At 37.0% G+C, this 22,602-nt stretch overlaps 1 protein-coding gene and 1 pseudogene across 1 annotated transcript in view; both read right to left on the bottom strand.

Moving 5' to 3' along the window:
• Positions 1–22,602, bottom strand: part of LOC148947863 (uncharacterized) — a 57,485-nt gene that overhangs the window by 12,629 nt on the left and 22,254 nt on the right. The window contains exons 3-4 of the mRNA XM_089096026.1: positions 10,926–11,007; positions 7,441–7,514 (exon numbers count right to left, since the gene is read on the bottom strand). Of these exons, the coding sequence (XP_088952152.1) occupies positions 7,441–7,514; positions 10,926–11,007 (156 nt within the window). The remainder of the gene's footprint in view (positions 1–7,440; positions 7,515–10,925; positions 11,008–22,602) is intronic.
• LOC148947864 (uncharacterized) lies at positions 1,897–3,285 on the bottom strand (annotated as a pseudogene).

The raw sequence follows: 22,602 nt of genomic DNA, 5'->3' as shown, positions 1-22,602 counted from the left end.
ATTCAATGTGTCTCTGGTCAAGCATGACTGTAGTCCAACTTTACCAGAACACTGTGACTACGAGGAATGCTTGTCCTCCATCCACGAAGAGGCTTACCAGCGCCTTATGACATATGGCAAATACTCTAGCCGTTATGCTTGTAGTATCGTTGTGCATGCCGATGACACAGACGTGGCAATAACCTTTGTTCATTTTTTTAAAGAGCTTCAAGCTGAGGGACTGGACGAACTTTTCTTGAAGTTCCCGGCTTAAATTATCCCAGTACACGAGCTGGCGGATAGAGTCCACTTGTCCAAAGAGGGGCAGATTATGTTACCGTTCGTGCACTGTCTGTCAGGGTGTGACACAACGAACTTTTTCTTCGGCTTCGGGAAAGCTTCTTTCTTAAACACCGCGGCGTTTCCAACTTGTGCCTCAGAAATGGTGTCTGTGACGGAGCGGATCGAGGATGCAGGAGGGAAGCTTTCTGTCGACGCTTTTATATAAGTCTCCAACCTATTAAAATGCCTGGTCATCGAAATGTAAGGTAAACAGGCCGTATTCAATTCACTGGCCAGTGTAAGGGCTTATATTTGGTGCCAGAAACAAGATGTGAGGACTGCCACCTTCGAGCCATGCATACGAAGAGCCATATTCACTACATGGAAAATCTTGTCGTCAGTACAGGCTCGGCCAAGCATTCCAGATCCACTCCTCCATGGATGGAAGATGGCTGAAGGGGGAGTAGATGCGGTCGTCTCAAGCTGTAAAGAAGCATCAAGCCTGGAAGCTTACTGCAGATGCAAAAGTGGAAGATGTAGGAAAGACTATTGCTGTTAGCTTTCTAAAATTCAAATTTTTCGGATGATTAATTAAAACAGAAATGAAGAAAAGTCTGTTCCTGAAAACCTCATTGTCCCCCTGGAGAAACCTAAACACCAGGTATAAAGCAAAGATCTACTGTAAATCATCCCCATTTAGCTGGTCAGCTGCAGCTTTCTAAAATTCAAATTTTTAGGATTGCTAATCAAAACGAAAAATGAAGAAAGGTGTTTTGACAAACATTATAGTCAGAGCGCCAGATTCTGTATCGTGCACCCACCCATGCCGGAAGGTACAAAAATGCTGAGGGCGGATCCTAAAGTAGTCGACCACGCTGAAAACGAATATTGTAGGGCGCATGTTCTCCGTTGGGGCGTTTCTGAGATATAGGCCAAAAACGCCAAATTTAGCCTATAACTAAGTGTGACGATTCAGGATTTGTTGCGAGTTATTGGGTTTAGGAATCCGGCGTAATGTTATATGAATCGAAAGGATAGATCTAGATCTAAAAGAATATGATTTTTAAATTGAAAAAAAAAACACATTTTTTTTCTCTATTTACCGCAGTCTCAAAATAAGTACTGTAAAATTTGACTAATATCTCAAAAAAGACTAAAAACTCGAAATTTCTTCAAGGTAACACACTTTATTTTCATATTAGAAAATAAAGTTTATTCAGTTCCGTACAATTTGAGCTAAAAAAAAAAAAATATAAACTATTATTATTTTTAAAAGGTCTGCGAATTTTTTTTGTAGTGTCACTGAAATAATCACTACGCGTATCGTGAAAAGGGACTTAGTTTTTTTTTCTTCAAAGGGCAGGAATACTTCAAACTTTCTAACTGTTTAAAATTTTTAACTTTTACTTAAAAATAAAAACAGGTTAAAAAAAATGTTAACTAAAAAAAGCGTTTTTTAAGAATGGACGAATATGTTTTCTGGTGTACTAAGGGGTGTGTAATCACCTTTTTGAGACCTGATATGCCACTGATACGACTGAGCTATTTACTAAATGAAAGAATTCTGCTTCACAGATGGATTCAGGTGGCACACTGGAGTTGTATTACTCGACCGGCCCGTAAAATTGGGTAATATTAACTGATTAGGGACCTGTTGTAATTAAAAGTAAAAGGTATCAAATAAAACTTCCAAAAATATTCCTCATTTTCTTCTTCCGAGAACTCAGACGGAGCAAGGTCAGACTCGCTGCATGCCCTCCTCGTTCCACGGCAGGAGCATAAGCTGCAGCATCCTTTCATTTTTGAACAGCAATAGTCTTTCCTACATCTTCCACTTTTGCATCTGCAGTAAGCTTCCAGGCTTGCTGCTACTTTACAGCTTGAGATGACCGCATCCACTCCCCCTTCAGCCATCTTCCATCCATGGAGGAGTGGATCTGGAATGCTCTGCCGAGCCTGTACTGACGACAAGATTATCCATGTAGTGAATATGGCTCTTCGTATGCATGGCTCGAAGGTGTCGTCAGAAGGTGGCCGTCTTCTCACATCTTGTTTCTGGCACCAAATGTAAGCCCTTACACCGGCCAGTGAATTGAATCCGGCCTATTTACCGTACATTTCAATGACCAGGGATTTTGATAGGTTGGAGACTTCTCTAAACGTGTCGACTGAAAGCTTCCCTTCTGCATCCTTGATCCGCTCCGTCACAGACACCATTTTTGAGGCAAAAGTTGGAGACGCCGCGGTGTTTAAGAAAGAAGCTTTCCTGACGCCGAAGAAAAAGTTCGTTGTGTCACACCCTGACAGACAGTGCACGAACGGTAACATAATCTGCTCCTCTTTGGACAAGTGGACTCCACCCACCAGCTCGTATACTGGGATAATGTAAGTCGGGAACTTCAAAAAAAGTTCGTCCAGTCCCTCAGCTTGAGACTCTTTAAAAACATAAACAAAGGTTACTGGCACGTCTGTGTCATCGGTATGCACAACGATGCTACAAGCGTAACGGCTAGCGTACTTGGCATGTGTCATAAGGCGTTGGTCAGCCTCTTCGTGGCTGGAGGACAAGCATTCCTCGTAATCACAGTGTTCTGCTAAAGTTGGACTAGCCGCCACGCTTGACCAGAGACACTTTGAATCTCTCCTTGAACCCACCTGAGAGAAAAAGGTTGAGTTCGTTCGGAAGCTCCCAGCACCCATCTGCTCCTAGCTTTCATAAAAAATTTCTAGGAGCCGGCTTTTAGACGCTGAGCTTGCAAGTACGGCATCCCATTCTTCAATTGTGCTATGAGCGGAAATTTCGAGGTTTTTCCCTTTCCCTCGTTGGAGTCTGCATGCTGATTTCAAGGAGATCGACTCTCCGGTGTCCGTGACCTTCCCAAACAGCCAGTCGTACCGATCTGTGACAATGTGGACTTCAGGAATACTCACTGGAAGACCATTCAGCAACGATAGAAGCAATCTTTCCGCGAAGGATTTGACTGTTTCAAACCTGGCAGGCCGATATGACCTAATCTTGGACATTAGATCAATGATGCGTACTGTAGCTGATGTTGTTTCTTTGGATTTCAAAGTCGCCGGCCGAGCTGCAAGTCCTCCTTTTTTTCGTAGCCAGTTCAACAGCACAGCTTTGTTCCCCGTCCTCATTGTCCATCCAGAGGATGTCTTGGTTGATTGTTGCGGAAGATGTTCAAAAATGGATGGAGAGAAAGGAAGAATCTCTTTTGTGAGGATCTTTGCAACTGCTTTCTCCTTTTCTTCGCTGTAGCTCAACTGACCAGTAATGATTCTCATCAAGGCTGTTAATTCAGAGGTCAGGATATCGGTTCTAGGGACAACCTTCACTTTCTAAGTTTTACTCTCTGAAGGGAAAATTTGGAGTGCAACCTTCTTCACATCTTCTTTCCTGTTGCACAGAAAGTCCTCAACCACCTCTTTTCCTTTTGAGGCTGCGCTAGTAATATCAGAAACAATCTTCTCATCGTTCTCAACTTCTGACGTCAAAATATTCTCTAAGTCAAAGTACACTCTGCGGAACGGATTGCCACATGTAGTGAAAATGTCTCGAACTCTATCAAATCTGGAGGGCTATTCCTTTTTCCGGATTTGCATCCCATTTTTCCAGAAAGCGGATAGTCTGGATGCGCTATAAAGTTAGTGACTTGAGGAGCAATGGTAAATAGTGAGACTCTTTACACACACAAAAAGGAAAGAGAAGACAGCCAAATATTGTCAGAGTATACCCCCTTTGCTTGACTATGCTTGAAAAAACCTGTACCACCTAAGCTAGCTCACAAAAGAGCCAAGCTCCTCGTAAAACCCCTCCCGTGGATACCCCTTCTATTTACTGAATAATAGTAAGACATAAGTTGCTTGAATCAGGGGGAGCTAATTTTTAAAGGTTTCTCCAGGGGGGCAATGGGTTTTTCAGGAACTGACTTTTCTTCATTTCTGTTTTAATTAATCATCCGAAAATTTTCAATTTTAGAAAGCTGCAGCTGACCAGCTAAATGGGGATAAGATAAGATATTTATTTCAAAAAAATCGCTATCACAAGCCCACAAAGGGCCGAATTCGGACTTTGGAGTCGACAATATAAATGGTTACACTAAAAATGCATTTACAGTAGATTTACAGATTTACAGGATGATTTACAGTAGATCTTTGCTTTATGCCTGGTTTTTAGGTTTCTCCAGGGGGGCAATGAGTTTTTCAGGAACAGACTTTTCTTCATTTCTGTTTTAATTAATCATCCGAAAAATTTGAATTTTATAAAGCTGCAGCTGACCAGCTAAATGGGGATGATTTACAGTAGATCTTTGCTTTATACCTGGTGTTTAGGTTTCTCCAGGGGGGCAATGAGTTTTTCAGGAACTGACTTTTCGTCATATCTGTTTTAATTAAACATCCGAAAAATTTGAATTTTAGAAAGCTGCAGCTGACCAGCTAAAGGGGGGGAGGGGGTGATTTACTGTAGACCTTTGTTTTATACCTGGTTTTTAGGTTTCTCCAGAGGGGCAATGAGTGTTTCAGGAACAAACTCTTCTTCATTTTTTTAATTAATGATCCGAAAAATTTGAATTTTAGAAAGCTGCAGCTGACCCGATAAAGGGGGGTGATTTACTGTAGATATTTGCTTTATACCTGGTTTTTAGGTTTCTTTAGAGGGGCAATGAGTTTTTCACGAACAAACTTTTCTTCATTTTTGTTTTAATTAATCATCCGAAAATTTTGAATTTTAAAAAGCTGCAACTGGCCAGCTAAGAAGCGATAATTTACCGTATTCTGCTTGATCTTTGCCTTATACAAAGTTTTTAGGAATTCCCAGTGGGCTCAGATTTACCAATAGGCCCACTAGACCTGAGCCTAGGGGCGCACAATGCCGGGGGCGCAATAAATTATAACAGTAATTTTTTTCTTGCCAAAAACTGGACTAATGTGATTTATCGTAAAAATGCCAGGTCCACTCCGCCACCGCGATGTCTATTCATGGAAAAGTGATTTTAAACAGCACAGGAATTCCGTGGCCACTTATAAACTGTCAGATGTCTCCAAGAATGGCAGCTGAGAGTTCAGTCGGTTAAGGAGATATTTACACAACCACATCGATTTTCGAAAGTCGGGAAAAGTCTAGATTTTTAATCAAAAAGACCTTCATACGCGTTTACAGTTTATAACAGTAGCAGGCACAAAAAAAAACAAAAAAACAGAAGTAAGAAATCAGCAAAAAAAAGTTAAAAACACGTAGCGTCAGTCTAAGAAAGTGCAGCTCTCCTTTAAAGGTCCAGGAATATATTTTTCTAATTTATTTTCACGTTTCAACACGGACGAACAAGTTTTTCTTGTTTATTTTCACGGTTTAACGCCAAAAACCTGACGGAAATATGATAATGACCTAAAAACTTAATAATTTAGAACAACCAGAAGAAAGAACTTGGATAATCACGGTTTTAAGGTATAGATAGACCTAAAATAGGCCCAGGGACGGAAAAAAACCTTAGTTTGATGTCCTTGGTACTTTGAAGCTACAATTGAAGCTGTCGTTACTCTGTTAATACTACACTGATGTTGTATTACTGTCTATTGATGATGTCTATTTCAATTTTTTCAATCAAAATACCAAAATAGCCATTTTTCAATGAAGATACACTCCAAAAAATGTCATTTTATAAATCAAGAGAACAAACAATCTGGGGTGGAATTGGAGGAATCTATTGTTGATGTAAGGACGTTTGTTTCCCTCCCTTATAGACTTTCTCTTCAAGGTGAAATTTGGGGTGGCATAGTCAAGTTGTATTTAAAATAAAAAGCAAAACACACTTTTCAGGCATATTCAGGGAGGTAAGGGGTCCCAAAACTTCAAGGCCCCCTTAAATAGTTATAAATTTTGGTTATAGCTCTTTCCAATTTGGAGCTTACACTGACATCAGTTCATGCATATGTACCTGCCAGTATCAACTATGTACTGGAATTAACAAATACACGAGCAAAAAGTAAAGGGCAACTCTTGTCAATGGAAATTTATCTAGAAAAAATGGAGTTATGATAATAATGTATACAATAAAAATACGGTTTATTATTTTTAATTATTAAAAATAATTAAATTTTCAATTATTGCTATTTTTATTAAACTAACGTGAAATACTTATTTTCCCGAAAACCTCTTTAAATACTTTTCCGTTAGACACTTATTTACCTGAAAACCTGTTTAAATACCTTTCCGTTAAATACTTATTTTTCCTGAAAACCTGCTTAAATACCTTTCCGTTAAATACTTATTTTCCTCAAAACCTGCTTAAATACTTTTCCATTAAATACTTATTTTTCTGAAAACCTGTTTATTATGAAATAAACAAAAATCGAACACAACTTGATTAAAAAGCTTCTTTAAGATGCAAGTGAAAATTAAACATTAAAATCGGCTTAAACAACTCAACAAAAAGGCTGCCGCTCTTTCAAGTTTACCAGAATACAATTCACTCTTTACTTAAACATTCCTAATATAAAACCCCAAATATTGTGATTTCAGAAAACGACAAAGGGATTCAAGTCATAAACAAGCATCTAAGTCACTGATGAAACTTATCGGTCTTGACTTCGTCGTAAATGACGTAGATACTCGTATTTCGTTGTTCTATTATCAATCTCAATACCTTATTATATCCCATTTTAGTAGTTATTCTACTATATCCCATTATATTCGAATAAAATGACCCCAGTAATTGCTTTTCTTCATTCATTGTTCAGTTATTTAAAACTGAACATTATTCAGCTATTATTTATCTAAAATTGCTAGATGGTGCTTTCGTGAAGTTTTGGCAAACGACTTCTTGGCTTGTGATTATTAGAGATATCACACGAAAATTCATAGCGGCCTCAGGGGGAATAAAAAAACAACTGCTCTTCATCTGTGAATAAAACTTCTTTGTTTAATTAATCACTGACAAAATAGGCAATACACGTTAAATTACTGATTGAAGGGGCTTCTTCGATAAGAAGACATTCTTAAAACTCATGATTAATCATATTCAGTTTTAAAGGATCCTTTCTAGTATATGTTTCTTCTTATAAAATGTTCTAAATGAAAAAAGCACATTTATACTTAACGGAACATAATTATGAAAGACCGAAGTGAATCATGGCCGTTCTGATGAAATATTAGGAAAAAACAGCTCTTACACTATCTGACATGTTCTCTCCTTCGTCAACATCATCACCGCCTTCCAGGTCATTCTCAGCCATAAGCTTGTTATCTGTTGAAATAAAAGCGAATTAATTGGGATGCTATTGTCCCCAAGAAAAAGAAGAACATTCTCTAAATTTCAAATAAGTTCTATTTATTTCAAAAATTATTGTACATATGTAAGGTGACAAAACAAGTCAAATACCGGTCCAAATGGCTGACACGTTATTCTTCAGATACTACAGATAAGCTATTTTGATGGCCTTTGTGAATATACTGTCTCTTGATTAACCTCACTGTTTCACCATGAATAGATCAAGTATCACACGAGCTAGCAGTGCCATATCACATATTTGTTGCCCCCCCCCCACACGTCTTCCTAAAAACACAAAATACGAATTCCCCTTACCTCCCTTCCCCCTCCACCATTCTGAGAGTTTTACCTCGATCCCAAGAAGTAGTTCCCAAGATGTTGCAGATGAGTCATTTCGATAACCTAGTTAAGTTTTTTTTTGCGATTTACATGTCCCTTCTCCCAAGTCAAAGGTTGAGGTTTACTTGGCCCGCCATCAACCACTCAAATTTTTAACTCGGTGCTCAAACCGTTTCTGAGAAAATACAGTTTATTTTCATAACCTGGGAATACAAGGTTCCTTTGGTTTACAATGTTACTTCTTCGGGAATAGATCGTCGTCTCATGGGTATTCATTGGGCCAAAATTTTAAACAAAATGGAGAACAAAATTTTTAGAGGCTTCCCCCCTGCACTGTCTCCCAAGTAAACTTGATCTCAAACGCCAATTTCAGGATATTGCAAATATTCTATTCTGATCACTTGACAACACACAGCGTCGTTGTATTTACCTAGCTACTTAAAACCCTATAGTGTAAGAACGTTAATGTAGTTTGCAGGACAATTCTTTTAGCCCCCCTTACCAATAAGTAAAAACTTGATCTGTACTCCCCCCCTTACCGTTCCCTGAAAGCTTAAAAGTTACACCTCAAACCTAGATATTGCAGTTGCACGGTACTTTTTTTTTATAGGCTAGTGCCACAGAGGGTCTTTTCATTTACCTCACAACCTGGACTTGAGTATATACTAATTCCCACAGGGGCTTCTGGTGCTGAAGCGTTTAAGTGGATCTGAAGCATAAACTGTTTCCCCCTCCCCCGGTAAAAAATTTAAAGTCCTCTGACCAATTCCCCCCCTACCTGAAAGTTCCATTTGCATACCCCTAGACCTTCCTGAGACACTGCAGACATGCTATAACCTGGAAAGACACGGTAGCTTCACATTCACCTCTACAGATTCTGGTATTTGTCGTCAATGTTGCAATTAGACTTAATCACGTCGTCAACGAGTTCAAAGATAACAATGGCTAGGCACAGAAGACAAAAACGAAAGCTGAGGAAGGAAAAATAGAATTTAAGCAAGCAAAGAATTCTTGTTTTCCAGTGCCTGAAAACAAGGCACTAGAAAACGTGCAATTCTTATTTTATCTTTGTCTAGGCCTTGTTTTTTTAGCTCGTCTCCCCATGGGCCTAGTCCAATATAGGTTTGAACTTGCGAAAATCAAAAACAAGAAGAACAATTGGGAATTCTTTTCATAAGACAGTTAAGATAATTTGAATGAATATTTCGGCCCTATGTCCGAGGGTCGTTATAAGCAAAAAGAAAAATATATAAAAGAAGAAAGACTAACCACAAAATGCGACCAATAAAATTAAAATACAATTTTTTTTTCAAAACAGTCCTGGCATCCTTACCCCAGCGAAGTTCAACCAGGATTGATAAATAAAATGAGGTAAAACAAGGCGATTCATTGAAATGAAAGAAAAATAACTAAAAAGAGTTTCTTATTGCTAATCCTGCCATTTTGGCAGCTAACCTCAAAGGTCGTTATTTACGGATTGAACTTGCCTCATCTTTTTTTCTTTTTCTGCGTTTTTCTTCAATCATATTTGTTGACCCCATTTGGAAAGTTAGTCTTTAAATATCCCTAGGAGTGAAAACAGTTTTGCAGAGGTCCTTGCCCGAAAAGTTATTTTTTCTTTCGTCATCTCTTCTAACCACCCACGTCTATTTACGTGACTGAGCAAGCAAAACATTCCCATATCAAACTTTAAACCTAATCTTTACCCATTCAGCATCAAAATTGATCTTAAAACGATATTTCCAAGAATACTTGAATGAATTATATATGATTTTATCTTTCATCGGTCCTTAATTAAGCAGCTTTGGGTACTTTAAACAGCTTTAGGGGGATAATTAAGCAGCTTCGGGTATTTCAGCCAAATTGAAGTGGAAAAGAAAAACGAATCTTAAACTTTAACGTAAGATAAATTTAAAACGTTTTAGTTTTCAAAAGCATGTAAAGGGTTAGGTCAAAATTTGAGACGAAAAGAGACCACACTTTTTATCAAGGGGACTGCCTCAATCCCATTCTATACGCTGTTCTATCAATGCTGCCCAGGAAGCATTTTAAAATGCACTGGCTGAAAAATTTTCTCCGTTTTGATATCGATTCTCTATTTTACTTTCTACGATTTTTTTTTCTTTTTGTTTAAGGAAATATACCATCTGTGGGCATGGTCGTTCATAAATCTTTGATCATTTTTCAGTCTCCAATCACCTTCGAATGGCTCAAAAAACTGATAGACTCTTCGAATTACCTTTACTGTATACCCATCCACCTTAGTTCTGCCCTAGTATGAATGATAGACGTGATCATCAGGAAGTGAAAAGAATCAATTTTATACAATTCTGAAAAAAGTTGTGCTATCTTGGCCTTCCACAGAGACTATCTGTCTTGGCTTTACTCTAATTAGCCATGGCTCACAAGTCTTTCATTACTTCCACCAATATGATCAATTTCTAAGTTGACCAAGTTGATCAAATTTAAAAGCTGATGACCAATTAAACTTTTGGGCGCTAAAATATAGAAAAAAGGTAAAACAAGACAATGTTATATGGGCTTCAGAAAAGCACAGCTACAGTTGTCTTGTTTTTATTACGAATAAAAATTACTACAATAAAATGAAATATCGCAACATAATTTGCTGGAAAAAATTATGATCAGTTGAAGTCAAGCCCACGGACTACTGCTATATAGACAAGCAACTGAAACACAAGACAGTGAATAATTTTCCTTTATTGGTTAAAAATATCTGTGCACTGAATCTTCTTCCATTTAAAATTGTAGACAGAACCTTCCAAAAAAACTCATTGATATTTGCAAAATTTTGCCAACCCAAACCTGTTTTTCTGGAAGCTGTTCTTTGGTGGAGGTGGAGAGATAATCTGGAGAGAGAAGAGGAATTCTTCTTACACAAACACATTCTGTTTCAAAGTACATAAAATTAAACTGTCGCCCAATTGTTTCCATCTGTAAGTATTGACACACAGCACTTATGGGATAAATCTAAATCAACCAAGGAAATAACACTTGATTCAGCAAAAAAAAAACAAAAAAAAAACTTACAACTGCTATTAAACTCGTATATGTCATCCAACTTGTCAGAAAGGGGTTTGCGCCAATCAGAACTTTTATCACCTTCAACGAACTAAAAATAAAATGGAATCGTGAGGTTACAGGAAGAGTAGGAACTAGTTCCTGAAATTCCAAGGGCAGTTAAAATTAAATCTAGTTGTTTGAACAAACCCGCAGAAAATTGTTGCTAATAATTGTTGGCAAAAATCTCGAACAGAAATAAATGTAATAGAAGATATCAGGACATAATTCAGGTTGAATTTTTTGTGGAAAGATAATATTTATTTTCATTCTAGCTGTGACCATTTAAATAATATCAAAAGTTGTGCTTCTATTTTAGGGCGTCTTTTTCGTATTTACTTTCGAATTTGTTTCTTGGAACTATTGGCAAAAAAAAACTTTTCTTAGTCAACATTAATCTACAAAATATACAAAAAAAAAATCTATAATCTCAACAAATACAAGAATTTAAAAAAAAAAAAAAAAAGTGAGTAGACCCTAAATTCTTGCCACTAGAATTATTTGACCTACCAGAGCGGGTTGTCACATCTCAGTAAAATTTATTTAATAAATACTGTTCTATCTGTGCCTTTTCGAGGTCCAGAACCAATTCAACCTCTATAGACAATACGGTGGGAGGGGCCAAATTCTTGTAATCACGACATAGGTTACTAGTCTGAAAAGCATGTTGGAAAGTGACAGAATTTCCACATTACTCAATTTTAGAGTATGGATTTAATCAAAGTCAGTGAGGGAGGGGATTTCAAAATGGAGAGGGGTTTGTTAAACTCTTGTCAACATAGTTTAACCACAACATGCTGTTAAATCCCTAATAAACCTCCCACGAGGCAGAACATAGCATTCTAGCTGTGCATTTCATGAGTCTAGTACCAATCCAACCTCTATATGGAAGAAAAGGTCCCTAAATTCTAGTCATTAGAAAATACCACACCAAAAGCAATTGTCAGATCTTTACCAGTCTTTGTCACGAACAGCACTTAATGTCCTGGGTATGCCTTTCCGGAGTCTTGGAACCAAATCAGACTTTTTAGTTCGGGCTATCAAGTCACGTTCCAGAGTGGATCCTCAGATTTCAACCAAACTTAGTGGGAAGAGAAAAGCTAATATCTAAAGTGAACCTTTTGAGAGTCTGATCCTGATTAAATCTATGTAGAGGGCAGGAAAAGAGAACTCCCTAAATTCTTGTCATCAGGACATTTATGGGAAGGGGATGTTGGCTGCACAACAAACCGGGTAGAAAATAAGATTTAGGCTCATTGTTGTGTCTTTCTAGTCTGCACCACATCCAGTTTCTACTGAGAGGAAAGAAGCTATTAAACTTATTCTCGTCGGTCGGTCTGCAAGGAGAGATGGAGAAATTCAGTGAAGTCGAAGAATCAGCTAAATATACGACCCTGGGTATCCCTCATTGATTCAACCACCTAGAAGGAATGGCTATATTCTTGTTGTCTTTAGTGGTTTATAAAATCTGAATTGAAAATCGTAAGTGTTGTTAGTTAGGGTTTAAGTTGGATCTTCTGGGAGTTTGAGTTAGGTCCAATGTCTTAAGCCATGTCTTGATTGCCATCATTCACCCTGGTAGCAGCATTTTTTGTATGTGGATTATTTTTGGATAGTCGGCTATGATTGGACAGCCAATATGATAGGACAGCCTTCGAAAATTTTCAAGGCTATGATTGGCTGTCCAGTCGCAGCTGGCGCTACTGAGGGAAGGGTGAATGATGTTAATCAAGATGAGGCTTTACTCATTATTTGCTGCAAGAAGAAACGGTACATGAGCTTTTAGTCTTGTTCCAGAAATTGCTTTGGGTGAGTTTTCACATCTTTAAACTGACTGTTTAACAGTTTATCTATAGCCATAGGAAACCATAACGGGTTGAAACATGTAATAAAGAGAAACTTTGCAAACAAATCAATCCATGAGAGGCAATATTCAGTGTATCCATTTTATCATTACGTTGTGAAGATGAAATCTATTTCTACAGCAGACGAAAAAATGTGGAACCGAACAAATAGTTTCTTGGAGTGAGACATAATCGCATGTGTTGTGCCATAACAGTCCCCTGGGCGGCAGTTGTTCAAATACTTAACAAAGGCTTGCTAAAGGATTTCTGGTTTCACCTATGTTCATAAGAACTAAAATATAATCATTCAATACACCAAAAAGTTTTTATAATATTTGTTCAGATAAAAACTCACAGTTTTTCACATAATGTACAACATTGCCAAACACATCATCACATTGCCACAAAATCCTATTAGTAACAAAATGACAGCCGTCTAAACTTCCACTAAACATTTTGAATTCTTTATTCATGATTCTTGAGTTACCATGAGAGCCCAAAATCTAGTAACCAATAATTGCTAATGTCCTTTCCAAATAAAAATTGCTATTGCTGCAACTTTAATTTTCAACCTTTGATGGGCTTCCAAACCATTCGGTGACTCATGACTCCTTATAATTTTTGGTAGCCCAGATAAAAGCATACCTTCCAAATCAAACATCAATACTCTGCTGACATTCGACAGTTACCTGTTCCAAATACATGTATTTCTTACAATTGATATGATGAAGCTCTTGATTTAGCTTCAACGATTCCATCTTGGTTTTTCCTTTTCTTTGTGCTATCTTGAACTCCTTGAACTCTGCTTCTTGGATTACAGGCAATATAGAAAAATGGCAAAATTAACAATATTAAATGGCAATATTAAATATGTGACAAGAATATCCAGAGATTTTTTTTTGTTTCAGTCAAATAAAAGGATTTATTCCTATTGAACTGTTATTTACACATTACAGAAAGGCAGTGTGGTCTTCGAAAAATATTTATATTGTAAATATTAAATTCAGATGCTTAGGGTAGTTGATAAACAAGAAGTAGATCAACAGGGAAATTTTTATACAAGACAGTGGAAATTTCCCTGTTGTTCTACTTATTGTTTATGATGGAAAGGAAGTGTGGTCTTCGTTACTATTTAGGGTAGTTGATCATAACAAATCCATGCGTTTGTGTAGATGATTGTCTAACATTAACTTAGTTTTGAATTTTTAGTCAAACAGTATATTTCTCTTTCCTAGTTATACTAGAAAAAAAGAGAGAAAGTGAAGAAGAAAAAAAACTTTAGAAAAAAACTTTAGAGGGTTAAAAACGGAATTTGCAAATTACAAATTGCTATCACAATTACAAATTACCAGTGTTTGATAAAACTGAAACAAAATGATTCAAATTCAAGGGGGGCGTGGCCCCCAAGATTTTACTGGTGCCCTCATTTTTTCTCTCTTTTTTAAAAGAAACTTGTCAATTATGTCAATTATTGGTACCCTTGTCACATTTTACCCTAGATCTGCCTTGGTTCCAATTAGCCTCTAAACTGCTTTCAAACAACGGAATTCAAAAACAAATAAAATAATGATTTCTAAGTTCAATATACCTTTCTAAAATGCGCAAAATTACACACTTCTTTTGAGCTACAAAAGTAAATTTACTGTTTAGGGCAGAAATCAGATAAAAAGTGACCTTCTATTTGATTACTCATTCAATTCTCTTTTCAAATATAATAGTCACCACTGTTCTAACTGTATCCAAGCCAGATATAACCCTAGGCTATATTCACACTTGGTGATTTTGAATAGGCTTTATTTTATTTTTTTTTAAATAGGCTTTATTTGGCATTATGAACCAAATGCTAAGTGAAAAAGATAATAATAATGCAACCTCACAATATTAGAAAATTTTTTTATATAGCCTAGGATGATATCAGTCCCCCTTCAGAGGGAGGGGAGGTATGGCTAGGGTTCAATTAAAAGAGTATGGATAATTACATTTGGAAAGAGCATTGAACAGGGAATCAAATAGTATATTGCTTTTTTTTTCTTTTAAAGTAAATACCATAAATTTACCACAATAAAACTGAAAAAAATTAAAAGAAAACATTAAAAAAAAAAATGGAACAAAAAACAAATACGGCTTACTGAAACTGAAACAAATTACACTTGTTTGACAAAATTGACTGGATATTAAATTTACAAATTTAGTCAAAACAATAAGATGAATCAATATCCAATTTTTAAACAAGTGTATAGAATTTTGTAAGTATTTGAATATTTGAACTGACAATTGAAAGCTAAAACTTGATGATTTATCATAGCTCTATAGCTAGTTCTATGCCTTCAAAAATATGAGGAACCCTGAGTCACCCTGCACTATGAAGCCTCTTTTAGGGCTCAACGTGGAACTTAAAACAACAGTGATTATTATTTTCGGAAAGAGAGTTGAAAGTCACATTGAGTAGTATAGAATAGAAATTATTTGCGATAAAAGCCCAAGGGCCATGGCAAAAAATGTAAACAAAGAACCATTACAAAGAAATTGCACAAATCCTAACCTAATCCTAGAGAAATCTACTTCTATGATTCATCGCGAGACGAAGGAACCATGCCAAGCGTGTGATACCCATAAAACATTCATCCGCACAAACTCTCACCAACCAATCAAAATCATAAATATATTGATATTAAAAAAAAGAAAGATAAAGATCTCCAAGAGTCATTCTTGGCGCATAGGGCATTAATCAACGTTTCAGTTGCTGAGATCTTTAGTCAGCTATTCATGTTTTAGCTTAAAAATAAATCAAAACATGTCTAAATTTACCAAAATATTTATCTTAGCCGGCTCTATAGGCTGGCCACTTCAGGGTGCCTGAAAAAGTTGTTCAGATGCACTCCCTCTCCCCCTCAGTTCAGAATGAAATGACACCACTAAGAAAAGCTTACACATCAACTGATGAGATGTAATTTTGCTTATACACTGCATTGTTTAAAATTCAAAGGGCATACAGAACTGAAAATCCCATGGTAACTGCTAATCTGACTAATATCCATATCTGATTACATATAGGTTAAGGGTATGGTTTGGCTGTCATTAAGATTACTTATATAATAGAACCCAGATGGGAAAAGAGAAAATACTGAATTTGATCAACTTGGTGGAAGACTTGAGAGCCAAGCCATGGCTAATTAGAGCAAAGCCAAGACAGATAGTTTCTATGAGAGGCTTGACACTGCTGAACTTAATCAATGCTGTTTACTAAGTATTTCAGAGTTTATTTCACCCTAATTTATCTGTTGTTGACATCAATTCAGCTAAGATAGACTGGTTAATCAGCTACCTCACCAGTTACAAGCAGAAAGGCTACTTATTTAAGATGAGCAGCTAGTCAATCTACTCTGATGAGGCCATAGTATTTAGTAGGGAACCAACAGAAATTGTACTAGGCCCAAAACTTTTCCTAATGTACATAAATGACATTTTCAATCATATGGATAATAATACTCATTTCGCCTTCTGAAAGCAAGAATGTCGTAACCGCACTTTTTAAAATTCCGAAAAAAAAAACACAATTGAAAGAAATCAGCTTTTGTGGAGGTGAACGTATTGTAGATAGAAGAACGAATAAAACGCCAATTTAAAGTCGCTAGTCAGGGAAACCTCTTGGTAGAATTTTGGTCCTGTTGGATAAGATTTACTAGGTGAAAAGGTAGAACAAAAAACGGACACAACATTGTAGCCCGCTTTTTTTGCTGCTAAAGTAGTAACGACAAAAGTGCAGACAGTGCTTGGGTTCCATTTCCATTTTGTTACAGCAATTTATCATCAAGGTTTTCCCAGGAGCAGGCAAGCCTTATTTTAGATCCCAAACGTGGCGTTTCTACCTTTTTGTACTACTTTGGTCGTTTAAACTGAATTTAATACATAGTGATTATAATACAGCTTCAGAAATTTCGACTACTTGGTAAAAAAAAAGAGCAAGGTAACTTATTGGGTCTTTACTGACCGCCTTTCCCCTTTCTCAGATTTTTTTGATGGGGGGAGGTGGGTTGCAGCTTCTTCTTCTGGGATTGCTCTCTGTACTGCAGTGGGTGGGTGGTTTTTGTCTTGATTCATACTTGTAAAAACACACTTGAAGTACTCCACATTTAGGGGAGACATAAACCTCTAGGCTGATTGCGCATCTTTTTTTTCAATATGAATAACAGGTTTGAAATCCAACAGCTTTGGGACAACAATAGACTCAACCCCTTTTGTGGAAGAAGTGTCTTTCCTTGTCTTAAGTTTACCCTACAACGAAATGTTTATTTCAGAGACTGATTCGTCAGAAAATAGCAGCTTGTAACTGACCCTTTTTTGAGTAGCCTTGTTTAACTGAAGTTGCTTAACTTTGGAAAGTGCACCAATAGCGTATTAATAGGTCTTAGAGGCCTGCTGAAAATCCAGCACTTTGTTCATTTGATGAACAAACTTTGTTCTTTTGATGTCGTAACTGACCGGAGGTTAATCCTCTGGTCAGTTGCGACAATTTTCGCTTTCACAAAAGTGAAAAACATGCACTTACGATAAAGTTAAATTTTTGATTTACTCTGACGAGAAGTATCGTACAACCAAACGAACTACACCATTAGAAAACTCGTAAAAAATAACTCTAGTAGGGTCCGTAACTCAATTTTGACTAGGGGTGTCAGTAACGAAAGTACTGCTTTCAAAAGACGATTTGTTTGCTGATGATACCAAACTGTTTGATGGTACAAATCCACCAAATATGCTATATGACATAGGCTAAAGTAGTGGATTGAAGAATGGTGCTCCAATTGCAACAAAACCAAACGCTGTACTTTGCACCTTGGGCTTAACAACCTAAAAGCAACCTATTCAATTTACAATCCCATTACTATAACTAGAGAGCATCTAAAAAGTAGAGAGGGAGCAGAAAGTCCCAACTGTATAAACTTTAACTCCCAACATCAGTGTTGACTTTGGATCAATAGTGACCAAAAATTCACCAACTACAAGCAAAAAGTCCACTTATTTAAGGTGAGCAGCCAAATAATCTACTTTGATGAGGCCATAGTACTTAGTGGGGTACCAAATGAAACTGTACTAGGCCCATTACTTTTCCTAATGTAGATCAATGACAATGACATGACAGGATGAAACACCAATTTATAATCTCATCACTAAAACAAGGGAGTGTTTAGAAAGTAGAAAGGGAGAAGACAGTCCCAACTGCATCAACTTTAAGCCCCAATGTCACCAGTGACTTTGAATTAACAGTGACCCAAAACTCCCCAGCTGCAAGCAGAAAGTCCAGTTATTTAAGATGAGCAGCCAGCCAATCTAGTCTGATGAGGCCATAGTAGCAGGGACGGATCCAGGATTTTTTTTAGGAGGGGGGGGCAAAATAGGCTGATCTGATAGACTTGCGTTAGGATCAAGTTTAATTAACGCAATATTGCGTTAATTAAGTAAATTACACTACTTTAGACTACGTTAGGGGGGGGGGCCTCGCCCCTCCCCCTGAATCCGCCACTGCATAGTAGTTAATGGGGTACCAACAGAAACTGCAATAGGCCCATCGCTTTTCCTAATGAACATCAACAACAATGACTCGTGTTGCGCGATAATTTGATTAAACGATATACCGATATTTTTACTTTCAATATTCTATAATCGATATATTGATTTCGATATTTCTGATCAGTTCTTTAGCTCAGATTCACTTTAGGTCTTGGCAAAATTCAATAACAAAATCTGTAATGAAAGAGTATTTTGCACAATTTCCCCCTCCCCCAAAATTTTTAATAAAATACAAAAAAACTTCTGAAAGTTAAAATTAGCGTAAAGAGTGAAGTATTGAGGAGGGGGATTTGCCCTCGTATATGGGATAATTTCTGTTTGTTTTAAGTTTCTATATTGATCCTTACTTTTAGTTGAAAAAATTTTATTTATTTAATTTCTAATTGTTTTTAAAATAGTGCCAGATAATCGGCCTTTTCGATCCATGGACAATCCCTCCCAAGAAAATTTCTCCTTGGAAGGTCCTTCCGCGTAAAATCTCCCATCCCCAAAAATTCCATCCCTGTTGAAAATTTCCCAAAAAGAACTTTATTTTTAAGCCTACTTTCGTTTGAAAAAAGACTTGTTTTTCTTTTAATTTCTAATCATTTTTCAAATCATGCCAAAAATTCATCCTCTGCAGAAATTTTTTCCTGGAAATTCTCCCCTCCCACTCAATGGAAAGTTTCTAACACATGAAATTCCTCCATGGAGAATCTCTCCCGCAAACCCCCTCCCCCCCCCGCCCCGGAAAATCCCCCAGACAATTTGTCAAAGAGAAAGTAAATCAAATAAAAAGAATCATGTATAAGAATTCTGGTAAATTACCTGTCCCCGTGTACAGTCTCCCTTTGAAAGTTCTGCCCCAGAAACTTCCCTAACCACGGAGAATTCTTCTCTTGGAAAATCCCTCCACCTCAAATTCAATCTCCCCCAAAATATCTGTTTATTTCCCAATATCAAATACTATATGTAAACACTAGACAAATTTCATAACTTAAAACAGTTTTTTCCAGGGACTTTCAGGGTCGTGTCATCCCCAGAGGCACGGTACTTTCAACTATGCTGATCAAAATGGCTATCTCAAAATTTTGATCGGATGACTTTGGGAAAAAGGAGCATGGGAAGGAGGGGGGAATCCAGTTGCCCTCCAAAACGTTTCGGTCAAGAAATGGGGAACTAGAACTGTAATTTCCGTTCGAACGAGCCCTCTCACGATCTTATATGACCATTGGTTCAACACGATCACCCTGGCAAAAAAAAGAAGAAAAAAAAAAAACAAATAAACAAGCATCCGTGATCTTTCTTCTGGCAAAAATTACAAGATTTCACATTTTTGCAGACGGAAGCTAGAAAACCTCACGGTATGGTTCTCTGATATGCCGAATCTGATGGTGTGACGTTTATTAAGATGCATTGACTTTTTAGAGGGGCATTCCCGCCCTTTCTAGAAATCATACAAGTTTTCCCAGTCTTGTAGCTTTAGATGTGTACATGAGACTTGATGGATCTAATATATCTTGAGTCGGCATAAAAAGCCAATTTATTTGATGTATCTTTTGTTATAAAAATTCAATTTTTTAGAGCCTCTGTTGCTATTTGGCCGAGTTGCTCCTTACTTACAGTTTGTTACCACAAACTATTTGATTAACTAATCAGGCTTGAAATCCACTCTCAGAAAGGATTTTGGTGGCAGGCATGGATATTAATTTTATGACAATCTTGTATAGATGTTTCTTAGATCCATATTACAAGACTTCCATGACTTGAGTGGATCAGTTTTACTTGGAACTAAAGACTTCCCACTGGAAATCTTGAGAGCCGTGACAGATGCAGCTGCTGACGAAGCTGGCCTGACATTGATCACTAAAACTACATTTTGTGATCAAAACAAACTTGCTTGATTCTGTAGAGGCTGAATCACATGGACTGTCATGGCACTTGCATCAACTGATACAGATTTCAGAGAGGCCCAATCTATGTCTCTTGCTATTTTACTCTAAACTTGGAGAACATCGTCAGGGGTAATATACAGTTTCTAGAAACGCTGATTGAGGTACGTGGCAATTTCGACAAGTGTGACCAAAAAAGGCCTATAAGGCTAGGAGGTATTTTGTCAATCCAAGCCTTTTGGAGGTTCTCAGCAACAGTTGACAGCCCACCCTCACTAAACGTAGTTTCAGAACGGGCTATGTCATATTATGGATACAGCTGTGCATGCTGTGTATCAGCTTATACGAGTCAGTATATTGAATAGATTATTCTTCTTCTCTGCCATTTGCGAAACAATTTTCTATGCTAGATCATTTCTGCTGGACGTTCACCGGTAGATAAAAAAAAATAATAATATCGTTTTCGATATTGATATTTACGTTTCGAATTTGATATCCATATTTAGTGCGATATATCAATATCGATGTCCGATAGAGCCCAACACAATGACATGATGGGATTATACATCATTTACAATCCCAGCACTAAAACAAGGGAGTCTGCATTTGTCAGCACTTTAGACAATTTTGTCGGCACATTTTTTATATACCCCCTCCAAATTCAAAACCCAAGCTGCACCCCTAAATCTAAGGAGCTCCTTCAGCCAGAATGTTGTTGTCCTTTAGTACTGAAGCCTTTATGTGAGTAGCTGGAAGAGGTTGGTACAGCAAATAATGGCATGCAGTTTGGAACACACCTGATGAGCAGAATCACCATCTTCATTGACCAGTGTCAACAGGATTTATCCTTATTACTGAGAAGGGTTAATTAAGATAATGCTGGAAACTGAAGTGTCTAGATGGACTTAGAGAGCCGTAATTCAAATGCATTTACAAATAGCAGCACAAAACTTGCTGTATGAAGCAGTTATCATCATTGGAAAAAAGTGGAGCATTGCACACCAGATTTACTCTTTTTTGAGAATTCATATAAGATCTCTATTCAAAACTGCCTGACTTTTGATAATTTGCATGAGAAGAGTTATGCAAGTAATAAGAGTAGAAGAATCACACTTCAGATAAAGTGCACTCACGTCCCATAGGTCATGCTAAGGCTTTAGGTGCTGGGTGACCTTACAGGTGGCTTTCTTGTAATCAATAAAAGCAATCAGGGGATAACTAGCTAAAGAAGAAACTCGCCAACTCAGCTTCATACCTTTGATTTAGGGTTGAATCAGGAGCCAAGACCCATTGCTCATAACGCGCATACTATTCAGAGTTTGAGATAGTAGACAAAGAGACCAACTTATTTAGAGGATAGGAATGAACTATGCTCCTTAGCCCTTGTAGACTTGCTGTTGATGATGAATTTCCTATGAATTCTCAGCTTTTTTGTAAATATGTACTTTACAAAAAGGCTGATTGAAGTTATAGCCTCTGGGCAAGGTTGCCCGTAGAAATCTGAAGCCAAATTCTGCCTTAGACTGGATATTAATTTTAAAAAAAAGTTTTTCTGAGGGAAGTAAAGAGCAAAGTTGAAACTTAAAACGAACAAAAATTATTACTTCACAGCCTATCTAACATATATCAATAAAACTAATGTAAATAAATCAGCTGGTGATATTTCTTTATATTTCTAGGATTAGAGAAAACTAGCTTTACTGAAAACACAAAAGCCAAGCATAAAAAACAAGAATATTGATTTAGGAGTCAAAAGTAAATACGTAACCTCACAATAGCAAACTAATCTATAATGCTTTTCAAAGTCCTACAGGAGCTGTGATGTCAGTAACTTTCATTATACAATTAGAATTAGTCTGTAGTGACACTTTGAATTTGTCTACAAAATAATCATGAAATATCCTTTTCAGATCCAAAACGACAGTCAATCATTGAACTGAGCTCCTTGCACAGAAGCGATGCCAAATTAAACAAAACGAATAAATAAATTAACCATCTAAAATACTTTACTTTTATATTGTTAAAAGTGTCCTTAAAAGGTTTACTCTTACCATACCAAAACTCCTATATTGTTTTGTGTTTTCAGTAAAGCACTAGTTTTCTGTAATCCCACAAACATAGGAAAATATCACCAGCTGATTTATTTGCATTGGTTTTATTGATATATGTTGGATAGACTGTGAAGTAATAGGGTAAAGGCACAAATTATTTGACAGTGCAATTTTGGAACAACAGTCAAATTTTCCTTCAAAACTGGATAACTCTGCTAAATTATGACTTGGAACACCATCTCTTGAAGCCATTGTTATAATTTGACAATGCAAAACGTGGACACTATATCCAATACACCCAAATAAGAAAAGA

This window comes from Artemia sp. Qi Xiang Cuo, chromosome 10, assembly GCF_049724085.1.
Source record: "Artemia sp. Qi Xiang Cuo chromosome 10, ASM4972408v1, whole genome shotgun sequence".
NCBI lineage: Eukaryota > Metazoa > Arthropoda > Branchiopoda > Anostraca > Artemiidae > Artemia > Artemia sp. Qi Xiang Cuo.
This window is presented reverse-complemented; position numbering and strand designations above follow the sequence as displayed.